Below are 11,405 nucleotides of genomic sequence, written 5' to 3'. Positions count from 1 at the left end.
GGCGGAGCGGACCACAGACGCCACCTGGGTTTCCATGGTAAGCGCCAGGTCCAGATGTATCCCCAAGATGCGGGCCTCACTCTTTGCGGCAAGGGTCGTCCCTCCAAAGGAGAGGGAGTCACCTATGCCGCTGATGGAGGGGACACCCACCCTCAAGACCTCCGTCTTGTCCGGGTTCAGCCTCAATCCATTCGACTGCATCCATTCCAGTCCAATGGTTGTTGTGGGTTTTTCGGGCTTCTTGGCCGTGTTCCGAAAGTGGTTCTTCCTAACGTTTCGCCAGTCTCTGTGGCTGGCATCTTCAGAGGACAGCAAACTGTCCTCTGAAGATGCCGGCCACAGAGACTGGTGAAACATTAGGAAGAACCACTTTCAGAACACGGCCAAGAAGCCCGAAAAACCCACAACAACCATTAGCTCCCGGCCGTGAAAGCCTTCGCGAATACATTCCAGTCCAGTCCCCAGGAAGCGCTGGAGGGAGAGGACGGCATCCACTGAAGTTGGTGTAAAGGAGATGTAGAGCTGTGTGTCATCAGTGTACTGATGACACAATTCCCCACACCCCCTGATGACCACTGTTCAGGAAAACAAGCACAATACTGGGGAATTCCATCAGCAATAGCATGCAGTATAGCAAATAGAAAGGATGCAACCAGAGTTTGGGGGTTCAGTTCCTCGTTGTGCCTCCTTGACAGAATGATCCATAGTGTCCATTCCAGCTCTAAGTCAGTTTCAGAACAGGGATCAAATCTTTTTCGAACTTAGATTTCTGTTTGTTGTTGCTGTTTGTCATTAAGTCGTGTCTGACTCTTCATGACCCCATGGACCAGAGCACGCCAGGCCCTCCTGTCTTCCACTGCCTCCCGGAGTTTGGTCAAATTCATGCTGCCCAACCATCTCGTCCTCTGTTGTCCCTTTCTCCTCTTGCCTTCACACTTTCCTAACATCAGGGTCTTTTCCGGGGAGTCTTCTCTTCTCATGAGATGGCCAAAGTATTGGAGCCTCACTTCAGGATCTGTCCTTCCAGTGAGCACTCAGGGTTGATTTCCTTCAGAATGGATAGGTTTGTTTTCCTTACAGTCCAGGGGAACTCTCAAGAGTCTCCTCCAGCACCACAATTCAAAAGCATCAATTCTTTGGCAGCCATCCTTCATCTATTCTGACAACACTATTACAGAAACCAGTAATATGAGCTGAAACATCAATGGTTAATTCACCAATTCATTTTACAATGTGATATGCTTTAGTACCTGCAAATAACTGTTCCTGCAAAGGAATTTATGCACACAAATCAGACATGAGATATTTACTCAGAAAGTCATACAATAACTTTCCAGCCTATTTGATCACTCTGTTATGGTGGCCACCTAAAATTAAATTCAGTTTAGTCAACCCTCTCCTTTCTTTAGTAGGACTTCATCAGTGAGAATTCAGTGAATCATATTTTGAAATTCAAAATATAATGACACAGGGAACAAAGAAAAATATAAACATTATGCTCTTCCTGCAATTAGAAGAATCTTTGCTTACTGTCTTTATACAATACAGGATAATGAGATTCATTTTCAAATAACGGGAAGACAAATATTGCATTAGAATTATTTTCAGCTATATCCCTCTTATCCAAAGTTTCAAATATAGTCTTTGATAGCAGGCTTATCAAAGACAAACAAATGCATATGCAAGGAAGCTCAAGACTATTTATTACACTATTAGTTAATGACCTAATTGCCCTATTAGAATTGAGTGTTTTGTATTTAAGGAACTGATGTATGGAAGCTGAAAATTGTGTTTTAATTGATTTAAGCATCTGTAATTAAAAATTGAACCTGAAAGTGCACATTAATTTTAAGACTGTCTCTCTTCCACATTGTAATATTAATTTAGGCAAACAAAGTCTGAGAAGTTTGAAGATGCTTTTAGTAAACTGTGTCTAAAAGTTGTTAAACCCTAGACCAGAGAATATTCAGAATTCTTTCTAATGAACCACGGATTATTCATTGCATGTCAGAAATGTCTAAAGTGCTGAAAACAACAAAGAGCCTTGTGGCATCTCAAGACTAACACATTTATTATGACATACATTTCTATTAGCCAGAGTTCAATTCACTGACCTATGTGTGATAGAGAGGTAATACAGCATTAGAGACTGGCCTTTGCCCCCCCCCCCCCCAGGCTGAAAGGCATCCTTGTCGGATAATCTTATCTAGATCCCATCAATTAGAAAGGATGCCATCCCTTTTTAAAAAAAACACACACGTGGGTGATCTGGTTGCATTAGCAAAAACAGCACTAGAAACAAAAGCCACGCTAGCCCGAATGGATAGGCTACCACAGCTTTAGAGTGAATGAGCTTGGCTTGGCTTGTAACACAAAATCCACCATGCTTCGAAATCCCTCTGTCCCCTTTACTGGCATACCCGGAGGTGGAATTGCCCTGGCATATACTGTACTGTATGTGTGTGTGGAGGGGGGGGGGGAAGCACTTATCGGTTTTCCTTGACTATTACCAGAGCGGCTACGCCCCCCTTTGGTCCTCCTTCCTCTAATTGCTAAAAAGATTGATATCGGCGGATGCTGGATGCTGCCTCGCCCTCGCCCTCCCTCTCTCCCTCCCCCCTTCCCTCCTTCCCTGCCTGCCTGCCAGGGTTATGAGGCTGTCCAAACACGAGGCGATGAAAAGGAGAGCAGGGGAAGGAAGACGAGGTGGCAGAGCGCCGGGCGCCTTCTGCGGCGGGGAGCCCCTCTTCTGTCCAGGCTCGCTCCGCGCTGCACCCAGCCGGACACGTCCTGCCGCTTTCTCGGGCTAACAGCCGCCGCCGCCGCCGCCGCCCCAAGAAGGACGAGGGACCGAGGGCAAGAAGAGCGAGCGCGGGAGGGGGACTTGGGAACCTCTGCCTTCCTTCCGTGAGGGAGAAGGTTGGCTGTCCCTTTGCCAACCGGGGCCAACGACCATTCCCTGCCTCCGTCCCTCCTGGTTCCCCCCCCCCCCGTTGCCCGGCCGGCTTCTTAGCGGCGAGGCGAAAGGGCGGCCGGGGGCTGCACAGCAGAAGCAGCCGAGGCAGGGGCGAGGAGGAGGAGGAGGATGTCCGGCAAGGGCGGCCGGCGCAAAGAGCAGGGGAGAGTGACCTTCCCTCAACACCAGCAGCCGCAGCAGCAGCAGCCGCGAGAAGAGGACGAAGACGACGACGACGACGAAGAGGAGGGAGAGGAGGAAGCGGACGGGACCGCGGAAGAGGAGCAGCCGCGGTTACGCCGGGGCTGGAGGGGGGTCAATGGGGGGCTAGAGCCCCCTCTGCACCCGGCGGTGAGGACCCAGAGGGAGAGGTGCGGCTACTACCCGCCCTCGCCAGTGATGGGCACCATGTAAGTTCTCCAGGGGCCCTCCTTACTTGCCTGCCTGCCTGCCTGCCTGGGGTGGGGTGGGGTAGGGTCGCCTCGGCTCGGAGAAGGAGGCAAGGGAGCCGCCGTTGCCCTTCTGCCAAGGGGCTTGTGAGGACCTCACGACTCAAAAGTTTGGGGCTTTCCCCTTATTTTTTGGCGTCCAGGCGAGCCCTCCATCAAGAGGGAGCTTTCCTGAGGGCAAACCATCCACTCCTGCTTCGCGTCCAACAGTCCACTTCCAGGAGGACAGTCTTACTAGGGAGGACACAGAGGGTGTGGAGAAAACTAGGGGCTTCAAACCAAGGAGATGCTAACACTAATGAGGACGGTCCTAGTCTGTATTATAACTGAGTTGGATGGATAGCTCAGCGATTTAGGTATCTGGCTCGGAAGCCAGCGGTTGGGAGTTTTGAGTCCCCACGATCTCAGAAGGGCCAGCCTGTGTGGCCTTGGACAAGCTGCACAGTCCCCGGATGCCCCCAGAAAAAGGGAATGGTAAACCACTTCGGAATACTCCCTAGGTAGCAAACCCTGAAAAGGGTCGCCATGAATCAGAATTGACTTGATGGCACAAAAGTATTACATATTAACACCAATGTTGGACTAGGGTTGAGGAGTTCCAGTGCCCACTCAGGCATGGAAACTCACTGAGAGATGACACAAGGTATAATGTCTCTTATACCGTGAAAACTCTACTAGGGCCACCATAAAATCAGATGTTAACTTGATGACATGTAACAACAATAAATTAACACAAATAAGGATTGTCCTTGTTTGTACTACCGCTAATGAAAATTATCCTAATATAGAGTGAGTTGGAAAGAGAATGATTTTACTGCATCATAATTGGAAAGGGTGGCATATACAGGCATTCTTCCTAAACATTTTCCCTTTTTGATTGTAACAGTTGGATGTTACTGGTACTTTTTAGGATTTTCTGTTCTGCTCGCTTTCCAAAGCACGATCCTCCTCTACTGCTATCAACAGGAGTCTGACTATTAATTTGAGTGGATATATGCTGTTTACACTAAGTGTTCAACTGGGGGGGGGGGGGAAATGCCTTCATTAACAGCACTCCTGTTCCATTCCTCTTTTATCTCCGGTTGTCTTGAAACTAATTGTGTCATATTTGCTGTTGATGTCTGCTTTGTCCTTTTAGAACTGCTGGACTCATTTTAAACACATTGCCTTAATAAACAACAGACTTCTACAATTAAACTTGTCCCTCTAGTATCCCAGCATGGAGGGAGGGAAGATCTTTCAGATGGATCACAAGGTACTGTAGTTGAGTTCAGCTCCTTCTGAAAAAAAATGGGTAGAGGTAGTGTTAGTCAAGTGTTCAAATTTACTGCAGGAAAAGAACAGAAGATGTGGGACACATAGCAATAAAAGGAAGTTGTGAGATTGAAGATACTTTCAAGTGGCTCTTCCTCAGTGAAAAACAGCCAAAGGAGAACCACATAACTCTTTCAAAGGAAAAAAAAAACTTGAAAAATTAGGAGATACATAGAACAAACAGAAATAAATTAGGATGGTTGAAACTATGCTGGTAACTTCAACACAATAGCTTCTCCTGCACCCCCATCCCACTTCTCTCCATAGTCAATATATATTAAGCAAGGATCCATACAGGGACGATCCTGGTGGCTGTATAGATTGCAATTAACTGGTGTTCTGAATTCACAGGTTTAGTCTCCTAATTTTTTGCACATGCAGATATTTGTGGACCAGTTGAAGGTCAATGTGTACTAACTGAATGACAAGAACATGAAGGAAATGGGGCACAAAGTAGAATGAAGATGTTGCAGAGACATGGTGAAGGCTAGCTGCCTTCTTGTGTGATCTCCTGTAAATAACGGTGATAGTTGAAAAAAAATGTTGGTCAGAATATACACTTAGAAATGTGGATGCCAAGAGCTGGAAAAGTGAAGCAGGCAAGCAGGAGCTGCAGAGGCGGAAAGATGTGTGAGCCATTCTAATGAGATATTTTCTGATTATTCCTGAGAGTTGAAATGAGAGGTTATAAGAGGTCATCTGGTGTGATAAAAAAATGAATTTCCATTTCAACAGAGTTAAACGTGAAGCTAGAAAAATATTGAGGTCAGAGATGGCCAGCATGAAGAAAGAGCAGGTGCCAAGTTTAATTTAAGCCAGGGGTCACTGAAGCCTAGGACATGGAAAATAATAATTTGAGAGGCTCTCTATAATTGAAAAAGGAGACTATGCCTTCCCTTGCTGCACTGAGTAACCAGATCAGGTTCCCCGACATGGAAGTCACAGAGAGTGGCTTCTGGAAGTGAAATCTCCAGAAATTTGCCAGGGTTAGATGCTTACTTCTCCCCTCTAGTTTTAATATACTAGATGGCAAGTCACTCTACGTATCTGTTCATGTCTACTATGCAAGTCACATGCAACTTAGTGGGATTTACTCTCAAATAAATGGCTGTAGGTTTGCAGCCATCATTTGTGGGTAGGTCCTTGTTAAGAAAGAAGGGACAAAGTAGAACCTTTGAAAATTGCTATGTACCATTTTCTCAACCCTACAACCTGCCAACCCCAATGAACATAAAACAAGTGGTTCTTCAGCACCCCCTGCAGCCCATCCTCACAAACCACTTCCTGAAAAGTCACCACTTCACTAACTGCTGTATATTCCTGCCTGATTAAAATACACACTTTTCCAAAGGTAGGTCATAAAACTGGGAGACTCTGTTGGGTAGCTGTGGCTGGCCTGTTATAAAGCCTAAAAAATACATTTCCTTCTTTGATTTGATTCAGTCTCAGGAGAGCTTTTATTCACACTTTCACTAAATATAAAATATTGATTTAGAGACATTTTAAATATCCAAGTAAGAAGGTTTTCTTTCTTTTCCTTAAGTTTGATACAGTTTATGGAAATGTGAGACAGGAGCTCAGTCTAGCATGTTTTAATATCCTGCTGAATACATTTAATTGACATTGAAGACATTTATTTAATAGAAACAGATGAGTCAGGGGGGTTTCTCTCAAACCACTGGAATAGCTGCTGAGAAGCTTCCTGAGTCAGTTCTGGTCTTGAGAGTTGGTGCAATCTGTTTCTTCTTTTGCTTGTATAAATAGATAAATCACATTTCTTTCAAGCTTTATTTTTATTTTTCGTGTGGCCAAATATATTTGTCAAAGGCAAGAATGTCATTTGGCAAAGAAGGAGAGAGGGAATTTAAAGGTACATTGCATGTGTCAGATTAACTCTTGATAATGAAATAATCAGTCTTTTTATCAGAACTACTAAAACATTTAAAACATTACTAAATATTTTTTTTTCCTAGATTTACAATTCCAGCAAAATATCCTTAAAGGTGTTACAGTCTAATGGGTTTACCTTATGGTCATTTTTTCTAGATCTTGATAATAGTGTTTCTCTGAAGAAACATATGGCAATATTGACATTCGTTATGTCATGCTGCAGTGAATTTTCTTACCGATGCCCCATGGCATAGGAGGTACATAGGCCATACAATCTCTGATGTGTGGTTGTATTATACTGTGATTCTAGCCTCTATGTAGGTTTGATCAGTGAGACATTTCCATTTCATCTTCTGAAAACAAACTAATGGTACAATTTTTTTGCATCTTTTTGAAAAATTATGGCGGTTGCTTGTTGTTAAAGCTCTGTTTCATGTATTCTGAAAGTTTGAAGTCTCTGCTTTTGCTTTTTATCCAAATGGGTAATCTAGAGAGGCAGTCACAGGGTAAAAATCGTAGTTTGTTGAGGAAAGGACATTTTGGAAATCTCTCATTCATAGGGTTACCATAAGATGGAGTTGACTTTATGACATGTAACAACAGCAACAACAGTCCTCTCCCATCAGAACTAGATTTTAGGAGAAAATGTCTGATTTTGGAATATGCTTCCTGGGGAAAACTTTGAGCAGCACACTAAATATAAGCTCTGTCTTAGAATGGAAGACCCATCTCTTTTAGAAAGGGCATATCCTTATTAGTGTGTGGGTGTGGTTTTCTTAGAGGTTCATTTGTTTGGGAGAAGTTAAGAACACAAGAAGGGCCCTGCTGGATCAGGCCAAGGCCCCATCTAGTCCAGCTTCCTGTATCTCACATGGCCCCATCAGATGCCTCTGGGAGTACACAAAACACCTAGATACCTGTCTCCTGATACCACTCCCCTGCATCTGGAATTTTGAAGTATTGTACAGTACCTTTCTTTTAAGCCTGGAGATTATACATCCCCATCATGGCTTGTAACCTGCGATGGACTTTTCCTAAATCTTGGTGAGTTCAAGGCACTTCATTGCTGTTGCCCGTTTGCTTTTTTCCCCCAAAACATAATGGTTGAAATATTTGACCCTAACTTGTTCAGTACAGGCAGACTTTCTTTTCCCATCACTAATATCTCTGTGCTTCTGTTTTTTAAAAGACAGGGAAGTTCCCAGAAGAAGAAAAACATGTGCTGTAAAACAAAAGGTTATGACTGAAACTGTACCCCTGCATTAGGAAAATCCAGCATATAGGTTACCCTTTTCCTTAGTGCACCCTTTCCATTGATGCACCCTTCTTGTACCTTTTTATAGTCTTGATTTCCTCCAATGTTGTTCTCCCTCCTGCATTATTCTCACAGCAACCATGTGAGACTGGAGAGGCTGAAAGAGTATGACTGAATCAAGGTCACCTAATGAGCTTCACTGCTAATTGAGATTTCAATAAGGGCTTCTTAGCTCTAGTTCAGCACAGCAACCACTGTATCAGGCTGTCACCTATTTAGAGGAGTCTACTTCCTTTGCCTTTTGGTTATTCTGGAGCACCATCAGCATGTGAGAGGTACACAAGCTATGTACATCACTGACTGTCCCCACTGTAAGACTAGTAGTAGTTCGACATCTGGTTGAGAACGTACAGAACCAATATTTGCTGCCTGCCTGTTACCGGAAGGTGTTGGCTATTCTAAGCCATTTTCTCCTCATTTGGGGTAGGCTGGCTACTTAGTATGTGTACTCAATTGAGGCTTAAAGTTTTAAATAGTACAGTTCAAGCTGTAAATTACCAGTGGAAATATGAAGACTTTTTAGGAAGAAATCTTTCATGGCTGCAGTGTACAATGAGCTAACAACAATACAGCACATGCTATAATGTGCTGTGACGATACGCTGTACAGGACACTACAGTATACAGTGACAGTTTTCTTTGGCCTTTGTATTCCTTCCTTCCTTCCTTCCTTCCTTCCTTCCTTCCTTCCTTCCTTCCTTCCATCCATCCATCCATCCATCCATCCATCCATCCATCCATCCATGCTATGCAATGACAATCTGGGAATTATCAGTTACTCCTCGCCCACATTCCAAACATTATTTACTCTTGTTGCTTTCCCCATAATTGCTTATTTTCAAAACAAGAACAAACAACTCCTTGACATCTACTGTAACCACTTCTTGTGCCATGGCATCTTGTGCCCATGCAGATTATGGAGGTCCTTATGCCAGCAATTCATTCATGATTTTTCTTTTCCTGTTTCTGAAGCAATGATAATTTTGTTTTGGTTTCTAATGGCAATAAAACTTTTGGAAAAATAAGAAGAACAAGAATGCAATTACGAAATGAATAATGTAGTATTTCTTATGGAGTACCATGGCATGTGTTTACATTTCATTATTTACAGTCTGTGTGGCTAACCACAGTATTTTGCAATTTCAATATACAGTTTAAATCATAAGTTTAGAATGAAATCTTTGTACATATGTTTTATGTCTTGATAAAGTGTTTCTAAACAGACAGTTAATTAAACCCAAGCTGGTAACAATCCCTGTTTCTAAAATTAGTTCAAGGGTTTCCTTTTTTTTTTCAGTGTGTATGTACTTCTTTTAGTCAAAAGCAAAACATATCTGAATTTCCTCAGGAATAACTTGGAATAGATTAGTAGCAGCACCATATAATGCTCATGCAGACATTATGTGATATTGTAATGTCTGAGCAGTGGGATACATTAGTTGTGTGCAAACCCATCATGAGCAGGTTTGCTTGATAGTAAGTACACAAGTAAGCTCTTAAGAATAGGCAGCATGTAATACATATTATGATTACTGTAAATTATGCTTAGAGTTTCAGCATAAGGACAAATAGCACTAACAAACAGAACTCCGTACCAGTCTCAGAAATCTGGCTATGATAGTCGTACAACTAGATGTGTAGTCTTCATCAGATCAGACAGGTGATTCATGTAAACCAGTGTCTATCCTAACTGGCAGCAACCCTGGAATAGCTATCCAGTCATTTTAACTGGACGTGTCAGGGATTGAATTGAAGTTAGAGGTTAATTCCAATAATATAATTAAATATAGATTCAAAGTGTCATGAACAATAATTGTGATCATTAGACACTGGCAAGAATACAACTTTAATGTGACATATGTAGCTGAGGATTGCCATCAGAAATCCTATGAAATAATAGAATCTAGTGGTTTATTAATTCTGCTCCCACCTGTTTTTATAAGGGATATTTGTGTGTTGAGGATTGCTTACTCAAGTACATTTTTTGAAATACCTGGAAAACTCTGTTCCAGCATTTCCTTAGCTGCTCTCAGTCTCAGCTGATCAGCCTAGCAGGGTGGCTGAACCAAAAACTCAGTGTGAGACTTTGGGTGTGGCTGTTTTCATTGTTAAGAGTGTCTCTAATATATAGGGGCCAATGCTCAGTGTTAGGTGTATGTTCAAGCAAGGGCCTTAACTAGACAATACAGTTAGTTCATCCTTAGAAGTGGAGATCCTGGAAAGTGATTAACAGTTCCTGTTTGTCCTTATTAGACCTTGCTTCGTTTCACATGTTCAGATTAGGTTGTTTTTGCTTTTGCTTTGACTATGTGGAGGGTATTGTTTAAAGTCTGATTGTTTGTTGGAGGAACTACAGGTGTGGAAGGAAAATGTAATAGGTCACATTCTTATTCATTTGAATGTGAAAAAAGACATGTGGTTCCGGATTACACAAATGAAAGAGTTAGGTGATGCCTTTATTGAACCACTCAAAAAAACCACACAAATTCTAAGCTTTCATGGCTAAAATCCCACTACGTCAGGCTGTTCATCACCCTTTTATGGATAGTGCAGAAAAAACTGACCATGCTGAGTCTGCTCGTATGAGGTGAATCTAGACTCAGGTTGCAAATTCATTTGAACTACTGATGCAGTGATCAAGTGTGTGTGTCATTCTAACTTCCTTGTTTAAGTGCAAGCTCCCTTAGTATCAATGGTACTCTTTGTTAGACATGGTCTAGAGGGGCGGGGTATAAATAAATAAATAAATAAATAAATAAATAAATAAATAAATAAATAAATAAATAAATAAATAAATAAATAAATAAATAAATAAATAGTTATCTCTGTTTCTACAAACTGGGAGGTTGAGCAGAACTCCTCCACTGGCATTCAACAAGATACTTTAAATCTCTGACCTATACTTCAATTTTTGTATAATGGTTAGAATAATTTCCTTTTGGGGCAGGTGCTATAGAGCCTTTATCCTTACCATAGCATATGGTTTGGGCATATCTATAAATTATTATACCAGAATACTTGTTTGAATTTCTGAAGGGATAATTTAGAATTGCTCTGTAGAACAGTCTTAATCCCATGATATTTTGCCACTGTCATGCCATGAGATCAATGGGACTCGAACAGTCCTACCTTTGTTACAAAGTAAGTTGTCTCCTCTTGAACTGCATTTTAATTTGCAGCTCGTATGCTTAGTGGTATGCAGCGCATCCTAAAGAGGTAAGTGTGGCAAAAACTAATGCTAAATCCTGAACTGACTTGTGATTAAAGTCTTGCTGATGTTACTATGTGTCAATATGAAAAAAATGCAGAAAAGTGATACTGTGTATTGCTTAATTGCAAATAGGCTAATTCCACACTGGAAATATATTCTAAGTATCAGTGTAGAAAGGTTACTGAAAATATCTCCTCAGGATATTATCATCATTATCTTCATTTACTATCAAGTCAATTCTGGGTCATGGTGACTCTTTTCAGGGTTTTCC

General features: G+C 42.2%; 1 protein-coding gene across 5 annotated transcripts in view; it reads left to right on the top strand.

The window, feature by feature from the left end:
* Positions 1–2,946: 2,946 nt before the first annotated feature.
* Positions 2,947–11,405, top strand: part of TRPC3 (transient receptor potential cation channel subfamily C member 3) — a 61,383-nt gene continuing 52,924 nt past the window's right edge. For all 5 annotated transcript variants that reach the window (XR_013536897.1, XM_073001701.2, XM_020781465.3 and 2 more), the window contains exon 1: positions 2,947–3,366. Coding sequence is in view for 4 of the 5 variants with exons in the window: in XM_073001701.2 (XP_072857802.2) it covers positions 3,086–3,366 (281 nt within the window). In the remaining variant the exon portion in view is untranslated. The remainder of the gene's footprint in view (positions 3,367–11,405) is intronic.

Source organism: Pogona vitticeps, chromosome 5 (genome assembly GCF_051106095.1).
Source record: "Pogona vitticeps strain Pit_001003342236 chromosome 5, PviZW2.1, whole genome shotgun sequence".
Lineage (NCBI taxonomy): Eukaryota > Metazoa > Chordata > Lepidosauria > Squamata > Agamidae > Pogona > Pogona vitticeps.
Note: the sequence above shows the minus strand (reverse complement) of the source record. Positions and strands in the feature narration are given on the sequence as shown.